Source organism: Mytilus californianus, unplaced genomic scaffold (assembly GCF_021869535.1).
Source record: "Mytilus californianus isolate M0D057914Y unplaced genomic scaffold, xbMytCali1.0.p SCAF_9, whole genome shotgun sequence".
NCBI lineage: Eukaryota > Metazoa > Mollusca > Bivalvia > Mytilida > Mytilidae > Mytilus > Mytilus californianus.
Genome location: NW_026262745.1, coordinates 56,581,309 through 56,606,582, shown reverse-complemented (window position 1 = coordinate 56,606,582; position 25,274 = coordinate 56,581,309). Strand labels below are relative to the sequence as shown.

General features: G+C 33.4%; 1 protein-coding gene across 2 annotated transcripts in view; it reads left to right on the top strand.

The window, feature by feature from the left end:
- Positions 1-23,683, top strand: part of LOC127714492 (uncharacterized) — a 37,971-nt gene extending 14,288 nt beyond the window's left edge. For both annotated transcript variants that reach the window (XM_052220549.1, XM_052220550.1), the window contains 5 exons: positions 9,504-9,568; positions 11,961-12,023; positions 13,737-13,799; positions 18,410-18,559; positions 20,917-23,683. In XM_052220549.1, the coding sequence (XP_052076509.1) occupies positions 9,504-9,568; positions 11,961-12,023; positions 13,737-13,799; positions 18,410-18,559; positions 20,917-23,411 (2,836 nt within the window). In that variant the 3' untranslated portion in view covers positions 23,412-23,683. The remainder of the gene's footprint in view (positions 1-9,503; positions 9,569-11,960; positions 12,024-13,736; positions 13,800-18,409; positions 18,560-20,916) is intronic.
- Positions 23,684-25,274: the final 1,591 nt, after the last annotated feature.

Below are 25,274 nucleotides of genomic sequence, written 5' to 3'. Positions count from 1 at the left end.
GCCGACGGGAAAAGATAGAAATTGCATGACGTCGCCGAAAAGGATTACGCAACGTCAAGTCTCCATCAGCAGAATCGTCGTCTACCAACATAGAAATATTGTTACATAAAGACAACGACCGCTTCATCCAGGTGCCTTTTGGATTATAATTTGTTCCTAAACTAATGCGCTATAGCGCCTATGAAATAATTATCCTGTTTGAAAAAAGTATAACTTACCGCGGATTATTATTTTTTTACGGATTTTATGAGACCCTAGGCATGTATAACTTATTTCTTCAATCAGTGTGGGGTTTACGTCAATGAACAACAACTCAATGATTAAAAGATTAAAACTAATGATTAAAGGACATCTTTAACAATGGACTGGTGTATATGTCATATGTCGAGATCTAAATTGAACAGTCTATAAAAGTTATAAACAAACTTAACAGAAACAATCAAAGATCTGTCATAAATATTAAATTCTCCGAATGACGATATACATTCATTGTTTACATTTTCGACCCGAAAATGCATGAAATAATTGCTGCTGCACAACAAGGGTAACTAAACATGTAATACAATAACAAATATATAAGCTTTCAAACAATGTTTTACTAGTTTTTTAATGACATAATGTGTTTTGAAATCGAGTCCAGTATTTTCTGGTCTTTTGTAACTCGTGGCTTCCCTTCAAACTGTTCGGTGAGCAATTCGCGTACACCATCAACACCTCCTCTATTTCCTGCAAGGATTAGATGGCTTAACCGTAAACCAGATCTTGCAATTTTGTTCAACATTGTCTTTGAACAGACAGTAGACGGCTTGTTGCTAAATGTATCCAGTCTAGATTTTGTTTGCTGCAGTTTAATGATTATGCTTACTGTGTACTGAACAGAGAAGCTGTGTTTTTCTAGAATTCTTGGAGAGACTTTTAGCGTTTTGATAAGCTGTTGCAGGGATTGCACATCGCCAATTGCATTGTGTGCATCATAATTGATGCCAACAATATCTTTTACAAGTGATTCCTGGTTGTATGGCTGCTTATTTGTCTTTCTGTCTGGTAGTATTTCTTTCGTTAATGATAAGGTATCAATAAATCCACCGCATTTCATTTCAAAATCTTTCATGATATTATTATTTTGTAAAGCTTTTGTCAAAATTCTGGAATCAAAAAATGCTTTTTTTGGGAAGCCAAGAAATAAACTGTTTAAAAATTTCACTTTCTTCATCCGTCTGCATTATTTCCCCGTTTTTATATAAAATTAAACCACTTTTTGAAAATCCGGTAACTTTAGAAGCAGATGGCGAAATACGCTGAACGGGTACCATATATCGATTAAAATTTTGGTTGTCATATGCTGCAGCTATTTGTATAATATCACAATCAGTACCTGAAAAAAAAAAACAATTCAAAATAAGTCTTTGATATTAATACTGGAAAAATTGCCGTCCGAGTATTCATCTTACGATACACACGGTAACAAACTACTATCTTTTATACTACTTAGCAATACAAAGGGAAACGGATACAGTCCCATACAGAACAAAATAATTTGTTGTTTTCCGTGATACATGATAGCGATTCTGGTTGTGAAGGAGATATTTTTATCTTGCAGTGTCTACTGAATTCCTTTATTTCAGTTAATTTTTCTATTCATTCGGTGCTTTTAATTTTCAGTTAAAAATCTCAGTTATAATTTAAATTGATTTATTGATGAGATAATGGTTATTAAACGTGCAGTGGTGCATATATTTATGTATAATGTTAAAGACATGTGATATTATTACTATATTCAAACTACTAAGTATTGAGATATAGAAAACACCAAGAAATTTCATATACTGTAATACTATAAAGATTTCTGGTAATATACTCAGGTCCTACAGGAACGAAACACATTACATTATAAGTCGTCTTTTGTCCCTTTTTGAATGACAATATAAACTATTTTTTAATGCATCCCTAAAACATATGCGTACATGTTACTTTAACAGCCTGGTCCGGACTAAACGTTTCTTGTTTTGTTTGTTGGGGTCCAATCAAAGAAGATCTGTCGGTTTAATAAATAAGAAAATAACATGCAGCCAAGGCATGACGATTCTATTAGCATATAATAAAAGAAAGCTAATAACAAAATCAATTAATATCTTACCAAACCCTGTAGTTTCAAGATCAAAGTAAACAAATATTTCGTCTTTCAAAGACACAGGATCTTCCGTCACTTCTGGTTCAAGATCAGGAATGTGTGAAATATCATCGGCATTCTCACTCAATTTTGCTGGTGCAGATATAGATGAAGCATATGTTACGCCTTCTCGTATTTCTTTGGCCTTTAGATTCAAGTTGAATTTTCCCTTCTTGACAAGTCTTTTTCTCTTCGCCTCACGGGTACTTGCATTTACTTTGTCATGCTTGCGCTTTTTGTCTATTTTTGTCGTATGCATTAATGTAAATTTTCCAGGTGACAATTTGTGAGCTTCATATACTTGTGGTATATAGGAACGACCTTCATTTTTCTGAATTACTCCAACGCATACTCTGAAAGGAAGGGATTCACTGCTCCCAAAATGCTTTGCTTTTGGTGCCTTTGACGAGATGATTTGATTTAATGATTCGTTTTCTTGTGAGCTGCCACTGTAAGCTATTTTATCTGAATTCTTTGCGTAGGTATTAAACAATTTTGACAAATCGGCAAACATTTCCTGTCCGTTTAAATCTTTGCCATATGGAAGACTTTTATGTTTGTAATTATCGGGATCTTTATGGTAGTTACACCACGATAAATCACATGTAGAATCGTCACCAAAAAAATGGGGAATGATTGACTTAATATTTTGACTTAATTGTTCTGCACGGCTCTTGTTTTGGGCTATTGCATAGTCTAAATTTTTTGTCAAGTAGCTGATCGTACTGGTGGACAATTTACCCTTGTGTTTTTCATGTAAGTGGTATAAGTCACTAACAATATTTTTTCTTTGGTGATTTCTGTTTGATCTTTTAACAATGTCAGAACTAATGCTTTGTTTTAACCTTGCCAAAGTAGTTGTATCGTCATCCATTATTATACAAGAAACTTTGCACCCTTTGCACTGCAGCTCCTGCACCATTTCAAAGGCTAAGTTTGACTCCATCGACTTTGCGCTTCCAGTATGATTTTTCCTACAATCGTGATTTCCATCTCCCTTTTCATCCACATACATACATTTTCTGCAGTCTGCTGATTTAGTTCCTTGACTCACACATTTTCCAGTTTTTTCACCTATCATTGTAGCATGACCTACCAATATAATTTTAAGATTAATTTAAAATCGATGTGAATTTATAACGTCATTCATATTGAAAATTTCTAAAATAAAAAGAAGAATTTGTCTGAGGACACAAATGCCCCCGCCCAAGCTTCGCAATTTTCCCAGTTAAAAAGAGCATAATTCTAGAACGGTAAATGACTCAATAACCAAATTCGAACTCTGTTTACGTGTTGTGGTTCTCAGCATTGAGTATTAGATTCATAAAATTTACATGAGGCAAACTTTAGATAGAGTGGGGAAACGAAAACATTTGCAATTTTCCAAGTTAAAAGCGGGCATAACTCTATAACAGAAAGCGACTTACTGCCCAAATTTGATACCTGCATGTCTGCAAATTGTGGTTTTTGTCTCGCCTTGACGGAGTCATAAAGCGAGACATAGGTATGCTGTTTCCGGCGTCGGCGTCGGCGGCGTCAACAATGTATTAGTTTGTGATTAGGTCTAGTTCATGGTGAACCACTAGTGGTAGGTCAATGATATTTGGTATGCAGTTGTATTAGCATTGGCACATCTCATTACCATAGAGATTATTTTGCCCCGCCCCTTCAGTCAAGGTCTATTGACTTTGAAACTTTTCATAGTTTACATGTATTAGTTTGTGATTGGGTCAATTTATGGGGAACCACTAGTGGTAGGTCAATGATATTTGGTAAGCAGTTGTATAAGCATTGGCATATCTCATTTCCATGGAGATTATTTGGCTCCGCCCCCTTAGTCATGGTCTATAGACTTTGAAAATTTTGCTAAGTTAACATGTATTAGTTTGTGATTAGGTCAGTTCAAGGGGAACCATGAGTGGTAGGCCAATGTTAATTGGTGTTCAGTTGTATAAGCATTAGCACATCTCATTTCCATGGAGAATATTTGGCCCCGCCCCCTCAGTCATGGTCTATTTAATTTGAAACTTTTGCTTAGTTTACATGTATTAGTTTGTGATTAGATCAGTTTAAGATGAACTGCTAATGTTAAGTCAATGATATTTGGTATGCAAATTTATTGGCATTTGCAAGTATCGTTTCCATGGAGATTATATAGCCCCACCCCTGTTCATGGTTCATTGATTTTGAAACTTTTACATAGTTTACGAGTTAACGTTTGTGTTAAGGTTTGTTTAAAGGGAACGACTTATAATAAGTCAATGGTATTTGGTATGCAGTTGTATTACCATTGGCACATCTCATTCCATGGAGATTGTTTAGCCATGAACCTTCAGTCATGGTTCATCGACTTTGAATATTTGCAGAACTTACATGTTAAAGTATTGCTATTTTAATTTCAACATTTGCATTATCAAAATTACAAAAAGGCGAGACATATCTCTGTGATAACAGTTAATTAACATTGAAGATTAGTTTTATAAAATTTGGATGAGGAAAATTTAAGTAAGATTGTGAAAACAAAAATGGGACGGACGGAAGGACAGTCAAGGGTAACACTTAATTCCACCTTAGCCTATCGGCTGGGCATAAAAAATCACTAGCCCAAATAAGAAGCATTTAGATATACCTGTCAAGCTACTGTAGCTTCTTCCACTTCCTCTTTTCTGCCAAGCACCATCAAAAGAAACTGTTATTGAAGGTCTATTTGAATGATCATCTTCATCTCTAAAAATATATGCTTCGTGTTAATGGGTCGTTTAGGTCTATTTAATCTTGCAAGCTGGAAATCAGATTAACTTTGTTTTCAATATGCCTATAAATTATCATCCATAATATATATTATTGACTGTTAGGAGATGCCTGAATTTCGTTTGATTTTTTCATAATGCTGAACCCATCGATACTTCGAGATTTAATTTTAAATGTTCACCATTTGCAATGATTTATTTTTTCAGAAAGACATATTCTAAAATTTGTTAATTACTTACTAGATACATCACGATCCCAAATTATTGGTAGGGTTAGCGCCTTCAAACTAGTTTAACCCCGCCACATTTTGTATGTGCATGTCTTAAAGTCAGGAGCCTGTAATTCAGTGGTTGTCGTTTGTTGCTGCATATCATATTTGTTTTTCGTCTATTATTTTGTACATAAATCAGACCGTTTGTTTTTCTCGTTTGAATTGTTTTACAGTATTTCGGAGCCTTTTAAGCTGACTATGCGATATGGGTTTTGCTCATTATTGAAGGCCGTACGGTTTAATAGTTGTTAGTTTCTAGGTAATTATGTCTCTCGTTGAGAGTTGTCTTATTGCATGTCAATCATACCACATCTTCTTATTTTTTATAGATATAAAAATTTTGACTTACCTGCTTAAATCTATATTTCTTCTTGTAGAGCTTTCTGACAAGATATTTCAGCACACTTTTCTATGGTTTTGCCGATTTCTCTTTCTCTTATCTTTAAATTCTTAACTGATATTGGGGGGATGTTAATGCCAGCAAGGAAATTGACTGTCTGGTGTGGGCCCATTCCTGCATCTAAATAGGCTAAACAAAGATTTTTTCTCTCATAAATATTATGTTATAAAATTTAAGTTTATTGGAAAAGCATTTTAATACAATGTTCGTACTTAAGAAATACGTATCGTAAAAATAAAACCTCTAATTATAAATTCTAATTGCAACATTTGTATACAGTTTTTACTGAAATCGCAATAACTAGTGACATAATTTTGCCCATTTCAAAATAAATTAATTAATGCACGCACAAATTTCTAAATTTTCAGTATACTATACATGCTATATGAACTTTGCTAATCATTTTTTATTTCATTTTGAAGCGGCGGTAAAGGATAATTGTCGTGTAGCGGAATTGTAATTTTTCCTTCGCGTATGTTCATGCTTGAAACTCATTATTCACAATATTCTTTTCAAATTGACTAAAAAGAAAAGTGTAACCTTTTTTTTTTATAATTTTTCGTTCAATTTAGAAGACCATTTAATTTCCGTTTATTCGTGCAGAAGGTCCCATCCCCATTTCGATTCGCATTCATTTTTTTCTTTCTTCATTTTCTCTTGCTTGTACCCTTCTGAAGTAATTTCCAACATTACATTTCGCAAATTTTATGTCAAGCAACAATTTAAATTTCTTGTTCAATATCTTTATTAATTTTTTTTTTTTAATCCTTTATTTTTTACTCTCGGTACTAGCACTTTCCAATTCTATTTATAGACCATATTGCGGACGTGAAAGAAAGCACTGTAAACAACGGTTTTTTGTTTGTATGAACATCCAAATGTTTATATTTATGTGAGAAAATGATTATCTAACACGAAGATCAAATCAAGAATATCATTATGAAGCATATAAAAGTGTATTTCCTCTTTTTTGTCGAGAGTTGAATACCTCTTAGTGTTGACAGCTGTTTTGAGAAAGGAATTTATTTCTTTGTATGCAACTGTAACTTGTAAGTGTAAGTCTTCGTCTATAGTATAGGCTATTTGCTATGGAATTTCAAAAAATAAAATGAAAATAAAAAAGCCAACATTATAGTGTGAGCTTTAATTTGTTATTGTGTGTATATTCAAGTGTTTGTAATATTCTTACCCATGCTACATTTTGTATTCACGTCCCATATCAACATTCCCTTTTTTAGCTCACCTGGCCCGAAGGGCCAATTGAGCTTTTCTCATCACTTGGCGTCCGTCGTCCGTCGTCGTCGTCGTCCGTCGTCGTTAGCTTTTTACAAAAATCTTCTCCTCTGAAACCACTGGGCCAAATTTAACCAAACTTGGCCACAATCATCATTAGGGTATCTAGTTTTTAAAATGTGTCTGATGACCCCGCCCACCAACCAAGATGGCCGCCATGGCTAAAAATAGAACATAGGGGTAAAATGTAGATTTTGGCTTATATCTCTGAAACCAAAGCATTTAGAGTAAATCTGACACAGGGTAAAACTGATAATTAGGTCAATATCTATCTGCCCTGAAATTTTCAGACAAATCTGACAACCTGTTGTTGGGTTGCTGCCCCTGAATTGGTAATTTTAAGGAAATTTTGCAGTTTTTGGTATTATCTTGAATGTTATTATAGATAGAGATAAACTGTAAACAGCAATAATGTTCAGCAAAGTAAGATCTACACATAAGTTTTTCATGACCAAAATTGTCAGTCGACCCCTTTAGGAGTTATTGCCCTTAATAGTCAATTGTAACAATTTTTTGTAATTTTTTGTAATCTTTTACAAAAATCTTCTTCTCTGAAACTACTGAGACAAATTTAACCATACTTGGCCATAATCATTTTTAGGGTATATAGTTTAAAAAATTTGTCCGATGACCCTGCCTTCCAACCATCATGGCCGACTTGGTTGAAAATAGAACATAGGGGTAAATGCAGTTTTTGGTTTATAACCCGTTGTTGGATTGCTGCCCCTGAGTTAGTAATTTTACAAAAATTTTGCAGTTTTTTTATATTATCTTAGATATCATTATAATATCTAATATCTAATACTATTAATTATGATTTTAACCTTATTTAACATGATTTCCAAAGCATCAGTAAATACAGGTGAGCGACATAGGCTCTTGAGAGCCTCTAGTTGAAGTATCTGATCTGTGCCGTTTACCAGTGTTTATTAAGTTTGTGTAGGGACAGCTGTCACAAGGTATATACAAAATACTTCCGAGACCGTATCTTTGTTCTTTTAAACAGTTGTGTAGAAACAATGGTGCGTAGCAGTTCTTGCAAGCTTTCAGTTAGTCAGCTAGTAAACCCAACTCAACCACTCTTCGACCATCACGCCATGCCAAATTATTTTCATTTTCGTGGGAGGGAAGTAATGTTTCACTCGAACTAGACATTTCATTTACAATAACTGCACTTTTATATTTTGATGAGAAGCTTTCAATACTTTACCACCGAATTGACCATTTTTCCGACGAAGCGGTGTATCTTCCGACATCTTGAAAATATTTTTCTGGTGTAAGGGAGATAACTCGCATAACAACGAACGCAAATTTTCCCGTTTTCCGCTAGAGGCGTTCATTTACGTACCTCTCACCTTAAAATAGAGTTAAAGTTTTCATTTTCAATCAAATACGGTACGAATGGTTTTTGTTCATGATTTATACGAAATGACAAATTAAGAATATGCAGTAATGTTGGATACTGAATGACAAAGAAAAAAAAATGGTTTAGGTACAAATTACTATTAAATAAGAATGGGGGAATGCTCATCACGTCAGTGCATGCATTGTGTTAAGGTAAAGCTTTAGCTCATATCTAAATATTAATCAGAGGATCTGTTATCAAGACTATATTGGCAGATTTTGCTGTATTTCAGAAGCTTGGAGTACTAGTCCTTAAGCAAATACGTACAGTAAGACACAGTTATGTTTTAGACTGATGATACTTGTTGTTTTTTCGAGTTCAAGGGCGAAACGTGGCATACTCGTACCTTCTCCTTAAACAATACTAAGAGACAACTGTTCGGAAATAAAATTGTTTTCAACCCGATGCCAATTTACTTGTTATTGTCATATAATGAAGCATGATCCTACATCGACCCATGCACACTACAAAGTCACATTGATATACATTATTTCTTAAAAATGACAGCAGAGTCTAAGAAAGTTGTGAATAAATTTTCCATCGACTATAAAAGATCTGACATTGACGCCGCCGATTAACAAAAATGCATGATATTCTAATTGAAATTACGCCCCACTACAATCGAATATCGATCGCTAGGCTTTACAGTTAAGATAAGACAAACTTTTTTACTTTCTATTCTTTTTTGCAAAGTTATAAATGAACAATTTACTTAGCTCGCGCGCTACGTAATTACAGTAATAAAAAAATATATATAGATATAAGAAGATGTGGTATGAGTGCCAATGAGACAACTCTCCATCCGATTCACAATTTGTAAAAGTAAACCATTATAGGTCAAAGTACGGCCTTCAATGTAAACATGAAAACTAGTCGAACCATGACACATGTGATCATTCAGGACAGCTTGCAAGTCAAGTAACGAAGACCTTGCAGTTTAATTGAAATTTTAAACATGATTTATTGTCCATTCAACAGCTACAGTTACACCAAAAACATTAAAATGTAGGTTTTACTACAATGTTTTGTTCTAGACCCGGACGATTAAGAGCTTGCTAAATTGTATCAGCACACCTATTTGTTATTGAGGACCTCTAAATGTGTGTTGGTGTAATTTTTGTCGTCAGTATTCTCTCTCATTGTATCATATAATCCCTTAATCTATTATATAGTGTACATATTCTAATTCTATACTTGTATCCTTATTTGTCAGGTTGCCCCAAAATCCGGAAATACCATTATCAACTGAAAATTCATTGTTGGAGGATTATGTACTAGGTATGTAGATCGTATATTATTTTGTACTTTGAGTAGTAGGACTCTTTAATAAAAAAAAACTACTAAAACAGTAGCAAATAAGTATAAGGTTCCTTTTCTTGTATCTGGATGGCCGCATGTTCAACCAGTTATTAAAAGACTTTAACAAATCATTGTAAGAACATGCATTGTAACCTTTAATGCACCTGTTCTGACTGAATTATTGTATTAATGTGCATCACATTCTGAAAACCAATCAATGTCGAGTGCTGTTAGCTATATTTGCACCAACAATTAACTAGACAAATATACTAATGTTAGATCATAAGCAAAAGGACGGACTTCCGCCTATTTTTATACGACCGCAAAAAAATTTTTGTGGTCGTATATTGGTATGACGTCGTCGTCGTCGTCGTCGTCCGGCGTCGTCCGAAGACACATTGGTTTTCGCACTCTAACTTTAGTTTAAGTGAATGGATCTCTATGAAATTTTACCACAAGGTTCAATACTACAAAAGGAAGGTTGGGATTGATTTTGGGGGTTATGGTACCAACAGTAAAGGAATTAGGGGCCAAAAAGGGGCCATAAATAAGCATTTTTGTAACTTCCAGACATAACTTGTGTGTTAGTGTATGGATCTCTCTGACATTGTACCACAAGGTTCCATATCACAAAAGGAATGCTGGGATTGATTTTGGGGGTAATTGCCTCAAAATTGTAGGAATTAGGGGCCAAAAAAGGGGCAAAAAACAAGCATTTTTCTAGTTTCATGACAATAACTTGTGTGTAAGTGTATGGATCTTTCTGAAATTGTACTTCAAGGTTCCATATCACAAAGGGAAAGCTGGGTTTGAGTTTGGGGGGTAATTGCCCTAAACGTTTAGGAATTTGGGGCCAAAAAGGGGCCAAAAAACACATTTTTCTAGTTTCCAGACAATAACTTGTGTTCAAATGTATGGATCTCTCTGAAATTGTACTGCAAGGTACCATACCACAAAGGGAAGGCTGGGATTGAGTTTGGGGGTGATGAATTATAAGGGGGTTCAAAAAATTGGGGGGGGGGGATTTTTTTTTCTTCATTTTTTTTCTTTTTTTCCTTTTTTTTTTCTTTTAAAATTTTCCATTTTAAGTTGGTTAGTTCTAATTTATATTTAAAAGCAAATAATAATGATATGGTAGGAGATACACACCAAACAGGATGTGTAAATTATTATATAATAAGTACTGTGCAATAGCAAGAAATTTTCAATTGCACAGTATTGCACAATAGCAAGAAATCTTCAATTGCACAGTATTGCACAATAGCAAGAAATCTTCAATTGCACAGTATTGCGCAATAGCAAGAAATATCCAATAGCACAACATTGCGCAATAGCAAGAAATTGTCAATTGTACAGTATTGCGCAATAGCAAGAAATATTTAATTGCACAGTATTGTGCAAAAGAAGATACTTCATATAAATAGCTTATTTCTTGACCAATTTCAATGGGGTTTTATTCTTGAATTCTTGGGGTTCTTTAATATGCTGAATCGAACCGTGTATTTAGTTTTTGGATTTTGGGCCCCGTTTTTAAATTGGTCCACATTGAGGTCCAAAGGGTCCAAAATTAAACTTTGTTTGATTTCATCAAAAATTGAATTATTGGGGTACTTTGATATGCCGAATCTAACCGTGTATTTAGATTCTTAATTTTTGGTTCCGTTTTCAAATTGGTCTACATTAAGGTCCAAAGGGTCAAAAATTAAACTTAGTTTGATTTTAACAAAAATTGAATTCTTAGGGTTCTTTGATATGCTGAATCTAAACATGTATTTAGATTTTTGATTATGGGCACAGTTTTCAAGTTGGTCCAAATCGGGGTCCAAAATTAAACTTTGTTTGATTTCAACAAAAATTGAATATATGGGGTTTTTTGATATGCTGAATCTAACCATGTATTTAGATTTTGGATTTTTGGGCCCCGTTATCAACTTTGTCCACATTGAGGTCAAAAGGGTCCAAAATTAAACTTTGTTTGATTTCATCAAAAATTGAATTCTTGGGGTTCTTTGATATGCTGAATCTTACCATGTATTTAGATTTTGGATATTGGACCATAATAGGTGAATGTCCAATTTAAAATTTTTAAGTTCTTAGACCACATTCATTCGGTGTCAGAAACCTATGCTGTGTCAAATATTTAATCACAATCCAAATGCAAAGCTGTATCAAGCTTGAATGTTGTGTCCATACTTGCCCCAACTGTTCAGGGTTCGACCTCTGCGGTCGTATCAAGCTGCGCCCTGCGGAGCATTTTATTAAAAATAATGACGAGAAATTTCGCAGCCAATATTTCTGTTGTGAATGTCTAAATGTAGTGTGCAGTGGAAATTAAGTAAATTTGGAATTAATTGCAAGCATTTTTTTGCAGCTAATAGAAAGGCTGCATGTATTGCAGTTCTGGTAGTTTGTATACTGATGTTATCCGTTTCAAGTAAGTATTCATAAGTTGGCTTAATCTCAGATATGTCAGACATAAATGTAGGATGTTCATCTGTCGGCGACAGCGTTAACTGTTTTGTATAAAGCTTTAAATCTCTAAAAAGGTATTTGATACTTCATATTTTGTATACATATGTCTTATGTAACGAATTTGCTGTCTGTCAAATGTCCGTTGACTTTGAGAATATCTTCTTTGTTCAACGAGTGTTAAAAAGAACTGTATCTTCTTTATATCACTTATTGATAGTGAAGGACATTGCTTTTGAAACACTTAGTAATCACAGCAAAGTCTACATGTTCCTCATGCAAAATCCATCAGATATTGACCTCGTTTTATAGATAAGATATCGAGTTTAAGTCCGATTCTGGTATTAAATATGACCACCAAGTGTGACAGGGGTATAGCCATTCTTGGTCTTCTTCCGTCCGGCAGTAAAACCCTTCCTGAAGAGGGGCGTCTGTTTAGTTGTACTGGATGTACAATTACGTAGTCACGTCCGGTCAGAAGGGAAACGTATAATCCGATGCCTCGTGTAGGGAGAGTACCACGCTCTCTGCATGTTAAGAATCCTTGCAACGACTTTTTTTAGGGGTCTGTAGGTGGCCTGTTTCAAGGCAAACTGTCTATTTCTGTTTCTTTCCACTAGACCCTCATTTTCCAGTGGCAGTCTAAATTTTCCCGGCCTTCATCCCGGACAGCCTCTATTATGGATCTATCTACGGTATTTATTGTTAACTGAATTGTTCTCGTTCTGAACATGCATGACATATTTGCCTATGGATTTTAAGAAACAAACAATCAATCAATCAATTCTTGAAATCAAAATATATATATTTTTTTTTTATTTTGATAAAAAAAATCATTGTTGTTTTTTTCTATTGTATTTATGTCACTCTAATTTTTCAGGGTAATTTGTTTTTCTGTTTATCGGTTATATTTTGGTATATCCTTAGGTGCATCTTTTCTACTTGTCCACCTATCGAAATAAACCCGGTAGAGATATGAGCTGGGTACACTAGTTGAACCCTGTTGACATGAATTATCATTGATATGGCCATAATTATAAATTAACTGTTTACATAGTATTCAATTTGTCGAAAAACTAAGAACTTTATACCACAGGAATAGATTTTCATTAGCTGTATTTGGCAAAACATCTCTGAATTTCGGGTACTCAAAGCTCTTCAACTTCGTATTTTATTTGCCCTTTCTTACGTTTTTTGTTCGAGCTTCACTGATTAGTATTGTAGACAAAACCCGCGTCTAGCGTACATAATTTACATCCTGGTAACTATGATGACTTTATATACATAATTGTGTACCTCTCCCAAGTTGGTCACCAAGCCAGTAGCTGACATATGCAATTTATAAGTGTTTTTTTCTTTCTTATTTAAATAATTTCGTGTTTTAAGACAGAACTGTAAAGTTTCTGTTTAATGTATTCATAACTCTTTTTTGACCTCTAACTTCTCACGTATTTAAGTGGTCTGTTCTACTATGCGGTAATATTGGCAGTTCCTGTTTTGATGTATGATCTTGAAAATATTAATATTAAAACTTGCAATTTTGAATCTACTGACTACCAACTATATTTAAAGGCATGACTGGACTTAGTACATAACCATACAATTGATTCGGTTATATAATTAATTGTTTATTTAATTCATTGTGTTAATGATCAAAATGCACTTCTTTTATTTTCAGTAATATTTTTGGTATTGCCTATCATAGAAGATTGTTTATGCAGAATGAAACGCCAACGCACAGGTTTGAACTTTTATGAAATAGATAGAACCAATAATCTCAATTTTGTTTGATATCATATAACATGCTAAAACGTAGAGAAAATTCTTTTTGGTACTAAACCAACACAGTGCTTCATTGCTAGGCGCCTATACAAATAATTGTTACTTTAATTCAGTAAATTGTATGCTCCTATTCAATAAAATATCATTAATACGGTGTATTCGTTAATAATCTGCTCGTGTTATAGGCAATTATGAATCAACACTAAGTGTTTTCTACCGTCGGGCATAGATTAACCGAGCCAGATTCGGGACAACCTTTTGGAACTTTTGATTTCAATGCTCGTCCACTGCGTTACTGATTTGGTTTTCTAATTGTTACGCTCAAAGCGCCAACTACGAGTCTAAATTTAAAAAACATGAAAACCAAGGATCAATGATCAGCTTGTTCCGTTGATTGATAGCGTTTGATTTTGTCAGTTTTTATGCAGGCGGAAACCCAGTTGTAATTAAACAAAAGAAATGAAGCTCTTTGTTAGAGAAGGTAAAAAAGGCCAATGGTAAATTTGAATGGTTTACATCTATGGGCTTTAAAAGTTTAATGAATGTTCCTAATGTAGGATTTTATGCATCTTGTGTATGTGTTTTTATCAAATTATGATATAGAGCTTTGAGATATTTGTAAACTTTTAAATTATAGACACATTTTCACAAAACTGTTGAGTGTGGTAGGTGCAAATACATGTGGATCTTTTTTGTGCATAAGCATAAATTCCGCAAAAAAAATGTTCCAAAGAAAGATAATAGATTGATCTTTTTAGAGCATTAATATAATCTCTGCCCCAGGCGACAGTTTTTGGGGGAAATCGCCCAAAAATGGGCAATAATTTCATCGAAAAGAAAGTTGAGTACACCTTTTTATGTTCAGGCGTGTTTGAGTTGACTGTTCTGTCTTGAAAGAGTATAAAAGAAAAATATTTGATTATCATCTCGCTTCAGATTCTATTATTTTTATATATTTGGTCTCAAGGTTGATATAACATTTAAAATTTACAGTACTAAAAAATGAAATTGATGGGTCAAGTAAAATACCTTTCTAATGAGTCATAACAACAGAGTAGGTGTGTTCGAATAACAAATTTTTACTAAAAGTACTTGACGACAGACTTTTTAAGTTAATCTAAAAAATGCATAACTTCAAAAAACTTTCATTTTTTTGTGTGTGTTATCTAGGGTAATTAGTCTTCAACCTCTGAAAATTTTTAGTCTGCACTTCCACGAAATATTTAATAAGAAATTTTTTAAATATTTTTGAACTTTCGAAAATTCCTCTTGACAACCGATCAGACAATAGTTTTAAGTTGATCAAATGCATAAAAGTACATTAAATGATCGGTTTTCAAGAGCTAAATTGACAGCGCGTCATCACTACAATGGCTTCCATTTTTACGAAAATAAAAGTAAGGTGGCGTAATGGGGAGATATTTTGACGAAGTAGAATCCTGACTGTATGGACTTCCCCTTTTTAGTCCCCTACCGTCGAGGTCGAAGGGGACTTTAGGTTTGCACTCTGTCCGTCCGTCTGTCTGTCTGTCTGTCCATCCATCCGTCAGTCTGGCAAATCAGTTTTCCACACCTTTTTTCTTCGTTCTTGAAGATATTGATTTGATATTTCGTATATAGTTTTATCATGACTAGTTACAGATCAAGTTCGAATTTTGTTCCGGTTTGATGATTTTGTGCAGAGTTATCGTCCTTGGACTTAAAAAAATTCGGAAAGTAATCAGTTTTCCTCACTTTTTTTTCATCATGCTTGAAGACATTGATTTGATATTTGGTATATAGTTTTACCATGACAAGTTACAAATCAAGTTCAAATTTCGTTCGGTTCGGATGATTTTTTCAGCAGAGTTATGGTCCTTGGACTTAGAAAAATCCACTCAAATAATCAGTTTTCCACACTGTTTTTGTTATGTTGAAGATATTGATTTGATATTTGTTATAAAGTTTACACCATGACAAGTTATAGATCAAGTTAGCATTTTGTTCAAGTACAATGAATTTTTAACCGGTAGGGGACTATGTATTGCCATGCAATACTCTCGGAATGTTTGTTAAATTTGAGTTTGGTTTTTTGTTATAGTTTATTTTCTTAACTGGTTTGTATCTTTGTATCTTTGTATCCTTACATAAGTTTTTCCAACCAAAACATGCAAAACATTTTTCGCAAAAGGTGTCCAATATTTGATTTTAATATATATATTTTAAAAACATGATAAAAATAATATTTTACTATTTGGTTGATTCCGAAGTGCTTTTAAGTATTAACCTTAATCAAGAATGCTCGTATCCAAAAAGAGTTGAAAGCACAACATGTATACCCCCCTGAACAAGTGAAGAGCTAAATAATCAAAAGGGATATAAAAGAATAACAAAATCCATCTAAGGTCGACTTTGCCAGAGAGAGTTAGAACCTTACTTGTTTTTTTTTTAATAATTTATCTATTTATCAACGGGGAATTTTATTGAAAAGCAAGTTATAAATTATTTCGGTACTCAGCTGATTTACATTTACCTTCAACAGAAAATCCCATACCAAAACAAAAACAACAAAAGCCAAAGATTTATAACTGTCTAAACACACGATGAGCTAAAATTTCTATTAACAGTATTAAAACACATACATTTGTCAGGTTAGACGTAAGAATCACTATTATTATATAAATATTATAGTAGGTATGTGTTCTGTAAGTCAACTATTTTTTCTAAAAACGTCCATCGGAAGATACCAAGACCTTGTTGATAAATATTCCGTATCAACTTCACAAATAATGCATGATGGTCTTGAAGTAAAGATTCTAGGTACTGACGTTGTTTATCATCTTAATAACGTGTTATAGTGTTCTTTCATTTGTCTTTGTAAATTATTAACCTTTACTGTTTAGTCCATTTTTTTGTAATGTCCTTTTGGCGTGGCTCGATACTTATACATCCCGTCATTGTTTTATTGTGCTATGATCTTTTTATTCCCCTACCGACGAAGTCGAAGGGGACTTAAGGTTTGCACTCTGTCCGTCTGTCTGTCTGTATGTCTGTCTGCCAGTCCAGCAAATCAGTTTTCCACACTATTTTTCGTCATGCTGGAAGATATTGATTTAATAATTAGTATATAGTTTTATCTTATCAAGTTACAGATCAAGTTTGAATTTTGTTACGGTCTGATGATTTTGTCTAGAGTTATGGTCCTTGGACTTAGAAAATTCACTCAAATATTCAGTTTTCCACACTTTTTTTTGTCATGCTTGAAGATATTGATTTAATAATTGGGATTTAGTTGTATCTTATCAAGTTACAGATCAATTTCGAATTTTGTTCCAGTCTGTTGATTTTGTGCAGAATTATGGTCCTTGGACTTACAAACTTCACTCAAATAATCAGTTTTCCACACTTTTTTTCGTCATGCTGGAAGATATTGATTTAATCATTAGTATATAGTTTTATCTTATCAAGTTACTGATCAAGTCCGAATTTTGTTTAGGTCTGTTGATTTTGTGCAGAGTTATGGTCCTTGGACTTAGAAAATTCACTCAAATAATCAGTTTTCCACATTTTTTTCGATATGCTTCAAGATGTTTATTTAAAAATTGGTACGTAGTTTTATCTTATCAAGTTACAGATCAAGTTCGAATTTTGTTCCAGTCTGATGATTTTGTCCAGAGTTATGGTCCTTGGACTTAGAAAATGCACTCAAATAATCAGTTTCCACACTTTTTGTCATCATGCTTGAAGATATTGACTTGATATTTGTTATATAGTTTACACCATGACAAGTTATAGATCAAGTTAGCATTTTGTTCCAGTACAATAAATTCTTAACCGGTAGGGGACTATGTATTGCCATGCAATACTCTCAGAATGCTTGTTTTTTGTGTCTTTCGTTTTTGCTTATGTGCTTTGTCTATATGCCATGTTGTTTTTCTGTGTTGACATATTTGTTTATTTTTATAGTGATTAAGATTATAACACAATGTTGACTGCTGTACCCTTATTTTTGACATTTTTACCTATTATGTCTGTTTTTATCGTTCATTAATTTTTGTCAATATAATGGAATTTTATGCGACTGTCATACAAGTGAGAGGTTTAGCTAGCTATAAAACCAGGTTTAATCCAACATTTTCTACATAGCGAAATGCCTGTACCAAGGCAGGAATATAACACTTGTTTTCGATTCGTTTGATGTGTTTGAGCTTTTGATTTTGCCATTTGATAAGGGTCTTTCTGTTTTGAATTCTCCTTGGAGTTCTTTATTTTTGTTATTTTACTTTTTTTCATAGCTAGATGTATCAATGACAATTTCGTTTTTGTGAGTTGAGATTTGGTGAATCATAATAGGAGGTTGATTACTCGCGTTTTAAGTGACAGTAAGAAGACAATATAATTCATAACGTCAGATAGCTTTTAGTTATACATAGACTTCTACTTTAAATTGTACAAAACATGGAAATAAAGTTCAAAAGGTTTTATCGTTGGAACTTGGTGAGAGAATTAATAGCAAAAGGCATAGCAATAAGTAAAAAAAACCAAAAAAAAACGTAAAATAAACCGTATTATGTATATTTTATTTTGTAGAGATTGACGAAAAAATTGCTTCTCGGATAGCCATTGAAAAATCTAATTGGGAAAAACAATTTGATGCAATTGATTTTGAAAAAAAGGAGTTAAAGGGCAAAATATGGAAACTCGAAGATAGTATAGGAAAAGTTCCATGCCATGTACGAGGTAAAATTTGTTCAAACTAGATTGTACATGATTTTACAAACAACATAAATGATATTTATGTTTAGGCTCAAGTTAATGTGTACAGTACCTCTATACGTGAAGCGTTGTGTTGCATTATATAAGGTACGGATAAAGGGAACATATCAAAGTTTAAAGAATCAATTATTGTCAGTCTATTTGAATGTTCATGTGTGTTTTCTATTACCTAGGTAACATTTCATATTTGTTCATTTACATGTATATGAACTCATATGCAAAAATCCAGAAATTCAAACAGTTTGTCATAGAATTATGAGCATGCGATTAATGGTTATACAGTATACATTATAACAGATCAAAACATTTATATGGGTTAATTCAACCTAATTGTATGAATGATAGTATTTGCTGATCAATAGGGATGGGTGCTCTTTTTAGAAAATGTCGCCATTTTAGTATAAGAACCTTCAACGATACTCAAATTATTACTGTTATTCGAATATATAGAAATATGAGTAAAAGGACAATTATCAAAATTCGCTTTCTAGGCATCGGAAGCAGTGAATGTGAAAGTAAAACAAATCTCAAATAGTAATTCCCATTTGTATATTAAACTGGTTTATATCCTTAACCACTGAACCATTTTTGTCCCCCGCGCAATAGAAACATAGAAATACCGGGCGTCCGTCCGTCCGGTCTTGTTAGCGCTCTCACGTGTACACTTCTAGCAAGATTTTTCTAAAACTTATATCATAGGTTTATATCAGCAATGTCTTGGAAAGTTCGAAAATGAGTCCCTTTGGAAATATTATTTATATGGAAAATTGCCTTATGAGCGCTCTAATGTGTACAATTCTTGCCAGATTTTTATGAAATTTATATTATAGGTTTATATCAGCAATGTCTTTGACACTTTCGAAAATAAGTACTGATCAAATATTTTAACGAGTTATACCCCTTAGAAGTATTATTGGAACTCTGTTCTTTTTATTAAATTAGTATTAATCATTCAGTAGATGGTAAAGTTGTTGTGTAATCAGTTTGTTCAGTATATTGACCTGAGTAAGGTTCGTTGACATATATCCGAGTACCATAACAAGAAAATTTGACCATGCTAGCCGAAGGTTGTTAATAGAATTCAAACTTGGATACACAAAGAATTCGGCTGAGTAACATACATGTAAAAACAATAAATTCTTATCTTTACCTCATGTCCTTATGCATTGATATAACAAATCAATGTTATGAAAAAAAAAACACCAAAGATACCAGGCTTAACATGTTGTACGCAATACGCGTGTTTCGTCTACATATAACTCATCAGTGACGCTCGAATAAAAAAAGTTAAAAAGCCGGAAGATTTTGCAAAATAAAGCTAAGCAAATCAATACATTAAGGTGGTACCAAACACCTTGACTAAAATTAATTTGGCTAGTTTAATTTTCATAAAATTTTGACAAAATATTTGCTTGACGCTTTGACAAAAATATAAAAATTTCAAAAAACTTGAACCACACACGCTATCGGAAAAATTTCATTGGATATATACCAGTTTGACAAACACTAATTTTGATCATTGAGAAGCTTAATATGTCCTTAACAATAGAACGTGATTAAAGCGTTGAGCTGATTTTTACAGAGTTATCACCCTGTAGTGTTATGTACCACCTTAATCAGATAACATAAGCTGCAAATACAAAAATCCATATAATTTCGCATATTATGATACATACTTCTATACAAATATAAATAAGAAGATGTTGTATGAGTGCCAATGAGACAACTCTCCATCCAAGTCACAATGTGTAAAAAGTAAACAATTGAAGGTTAAAGTACGGCCTTCAACACGGAGCATTGGCTCACGCCGAACAGCAAGCTATAAAGGGCCCCAAAATGACGTGTAAAACAATTTAAACAGGAAAATCAACGGTCTAATCTATATGAGAAACACTTAATGAACCACACCAACAAACGACAACCACTGAACATTAGGATCCTGACTTAGTACAGGTGCATACAAATGCAGCGGGTTTTAACTTTTTAACAGGCGCCAACCTACATCCTAACCTAAAACAGTAGTGTAGTAACATTACAACATAAAAAGACACATTTTAAAATAGCAATTGAAATGGCTTAACTCGATCAAAAAGACAAATAAACAATAACAAGTAAACATACACTGAACGAATAATTTTGACACAATGTATATACAATATTAAGATATTATACAAATGCCTATCACAAGACATTTCTGGCAATGGAAATTCGGTGTTATGCCAATTAAGCTTTTTGGGTATGTTGTATTAAAAAAATACAATATTTACATTTGTTCGACATATTATTCTCATAAACACGTAAATTTTACTCTTACTTCACAGAACTGCAAAAGGAAACACTATTGAATTGGTCCAATGAACTTACTAAATTTGTTGTAACACAAGCCGCGCAATCAGTATATCAACGCATCCAGACAGAAAAACTAGTTGCTATTATAGGACCAACAGGGACGGGTAAATCCGCATGTGCTTATCACATAGCATTTAGATTAAAGAACGAATATGGTTATACAATTGTGCCTGCACGGCAGCCATTAGACATAACTCAATACTATTTACCAGGTACAAATCAAGTATTCATCATTGATGATTTCATCGGGAAGTATGCCTTTGATGAGGCTGAAGCAGTTTCATGGGAAAAAGAAGGTCCATACATTCATAAGGTTTTAAGTAACAACGATCAAACTAAAGTAATACTAACGTGTAGAAAGTCTATTTGGCATCCTGAAATATGCGAACGCTTTAGATTATCAGCTTTCGTTTGCGATTTACATACAGACGAGTTAAGATTAACTCTGTCAGAAAAACGAACCATCTGTGAGGCATATCTTGAAAAAAGTGACCTAAATGCCACAAATGACGAAATAATAACGATGTATCCTTTTCTGCCCTCGTTATGTTCGATCTTTTCATCAAAAGACGTTGGTACAGTAGAACACTTTTTTACCTTACCCGTTCAATTCATCGAAGAGGAAATAGACAATTACAAAATAAAATCACCAGTACTTTATATTTCTTTAGCTCTACTTGCTATCGAACAAAAAATTACAAAAAAATCATTTTTTGATAACATTGAAAATGAAGAGTTGATAAAAAACTTGTTTGCAGAATCTGGATCTCAAATACTTCCATCAAAAAGACTTATTATCAGTCAACTCGAGGCTTTGACTGACACATACGTAAAGGTTGATAAAGAGTGTTTCGAATTTATTCATCAGACTATGCAAAATATTGTTCTTTACTGCATTGCAAAAACATTTATAAACTCCGTACTAAAGTACAGTAAAAGCTATGTAATTAAAAATCAGGTAAAATTGGCATGCCTCAAGGAAGAGCAGAATGTTGCTGTAATAAAAGTTACACCAGAACATGAAGAGGCTTATTTTACACGTCTTTCAAGTGACCTTAGCGAAGGACAGTTTGCGGATGTTTTTGAAAATAATCAAAATGCCTTTCCAATATTCAGACAGAAGTTTTTAGTCTATTTGAACAACGGTAGAAAGATAAATAATTGGAAAACAAATTCAGACGGTTTAACTATCCTTCATGTTGTTTCATCATTGGGCTATGTAGATTTTGCTTCTTATTTTATGAATTTGGACAAAGGAATGATTAATAAGACCGATGCAAAGGGAAACACACCTTTGCATTTAGCATCCATGAATGGTCATCTTGATATTGTAAAATTGCTTGTTGAAATCGGTCGAAACGTTCACATTTTAAACACGGACAAATTATCGCCTTTTTTCTATGCATGTGAAAATAATATTATCTCTGTCGTGAATTATTTGATCAATTTACCGAACGACGTAGCTAAGATCAACGAAACATATATGATGAGAGAACACAAAAGTGTTCTTCACATAGCTTGTCTGAAAGGTTTTACAAAACTTATAACAATTCTGCTGGACCATCGCGCTACTGTTGACATACAAGATAAAGGTGGATTAACGCCGTTACATTTGGCATGCTTAGGTGGACAGTATGATACAGCTTCGTTGTTACTTAAAGCTGGAGCCAACGTTAATGCATTGGACAAACTAGAAATGACTCCTGTTTATTATGCATGTACAACGGATTATAAAGATATTGTGGAACTTCTAATTCAAAATAAGGCAGATATAAATAAAAGCTCATCAAACGGTTCCACACCTTTGCATGCGGCATGTGAGAAAGAGAGTATAGACGTTGTGAATACTTTATTAAAAACAGATTCAAAAGTAGATGTCAAAGACAAAACAGGGGAAACACCTCTTCATTTAGCATGTAGAAAGGGAAATGAAAAAATCGTAATATTGTTAATTGACAACGGTGCTTCCATTAATGGGAAAACAAAAAAAGATAAGATGAGACCCTTTCATGAAGCTTGCAGAAATGGGCATCGTAATGTTGTAGAAATTCTTTTGGAGAATAATGTCAAATACGACAAGCAAAATGAGCAGGGATGGACAGGCCTTTTCTTAAGTTGTGCAAACGGATACAATGATATAGTAAAGATGATACTGAATCGTAAGGCTGGTGTAAATCTTACTGATAAAGACGGTGTTACTGCTCTTCACGCCGCTTGTATGAACAGTCATAAAGACGTTGTTAACACATTGATCGAGAAAAAGGCGAATGTAAATGTAGCAGACGTTCATGGGGAAACTCCTCTTTATAAATCATGCGACAACGGTAACATTGAAATAGTTAAGATATTGCTCAGTAATGGTGCAAAGGTTAAAATATGTGGAACCTCTGGATTGTCTCCTGCAGACATTGCAAAGAAAAACGGGTTTAGCCACATTTTTACGCTATTGAACAAGGAAAGCAACTGATCAAAATAGTGTAAAAGCTGATGTAAATTGGTATCAGAAATATAAGACAATGTAAATATACATTTCCGATATCTCTATGAATTTTCGCTTTTGTTGTATGCGCAATAATGTCTTTTTTTGACACAGTTTTAAATTTACAAAATCAAAATAATTTTTATGTTAAAAACAAATGTTTTCTTCATAATGCCAATCATCGTTAACACGATTTGATTTGTGCAATTCTTCTATTATTTCTTTTACACATCGATTACATAAATCCATTCAAAAGGTTAGATTTTTTTATTTTTGATGAAATACATTTTATTTTATCTTCATTTAGAGAAAAAAATATAATTGAAGTAAATGTCAATAAGTAAACTCATCATAGATACCAGGATTAAAACTGTGTACGCCAGACGCGCGTTTCATCTACAAACGACTCGTCAGTGAGGCTCAAATAAAATAATTTCCAAAGGCCAAATAAAGTATGAAGTCGAAGAGCATTGAGGATCCAAAATTCCTAAAGGTTTTGCCAAATTCATTTAAGGTAGTCTCTATCCAATGATAAAATATTATCAGATATAAGTCCATCTGGAGGTCAGTATAAAGACTACACAAAGTACCTATACAATATGTCAAGCTCTAAATTGTTTCTACTTGGTAAGAAAAAATGTTGAATAAAATAGCTGCGTCTGATGGAAATCGACCTTTTACAAGTGCACATATACATATACATGCACATGTATACGTCTTTGAAAAAAAGTGGACTTTAATTGATTTTGGAACATTCAAATTCGAAATAAAAGATAAATTTTGGTCTGTTTTATAAGGTTCTTAAGTCAACTCAATGTTCAAAAAGTAACAAACTTTGCATAGAGATGTTTTCATCCCGAAATAGGTTAACAGAATAGGTTAACAGATGTATTGATATCTTTTTGCATAAAGTCGATTTCTACTCGACGAAGCTCATTAGTATCAATCAAAGATCTCACATACACACCCAGTTCTTCAAATAACGAATAACATTAGGGAGCAACCATTTAACTTCAAGGGGGGGGGGGGGAGGATACGGCTTTTTGTCTGAGTCATAATTTTTTTTTTAGTTTTTCAACGCTATCAATCAAATTATTTTTTTTTCAAAATTTAACACTATAAGGTATGGGAAAAATCTGGATTAAGAATATTTTTTTTTTGTCATCTGCTTGAGCACAATATTTTTTTAATCAGATTGAGGATCAGAATATTCTAGGATTACATTTTTTGAAATATTAATGTCCTTCGTTTTCACGATTACACTTTTTTTCCGCAACTGCTCCCTAACCGATTTAAATAGTGTGTGATTTTTTTAACAATTTTTCTCGCGTAATGTACCTGTGCACCTTTTTATTACTTTTAATCAACGGATTAATTTTGCGGATAAACGTTGCGTGACCGTCATAAGTGCACTCTATAGTCCTTTTAATCAACGGAATAATTTTGCGTATAAACGTTGTGTAACCGTCATAAGTGCGCTCTATAATACAATTTTCTTTAATTGTATCGGTCTCGGATCATGAGTTACCGCTTATGCTTCGAGCAGACAAGACACATCCGTGTTCATGGGACAGACTTTCGACACCGTAAAAATAAAACGTCAATACTCAAATGATTTCAAAAATCTCTAAGAAATTGCACAAAAACAAACACCTCACAACCCGATAGTCCTTTAACCTTCATTGCTGGAGGCGAAAGCAGGTCTATAACCGCTCGACCTTGTTTGTCCATCCGTCCATCTGTCCGATAGACCTTGGATAGAAAAAGTTTTCTTGTCTTCTAATGAAGTGAATGATTTTATATTTGGTCTGCAGCTAATTAATTATGATGTTGCAGCGTGTAAGCAACTTT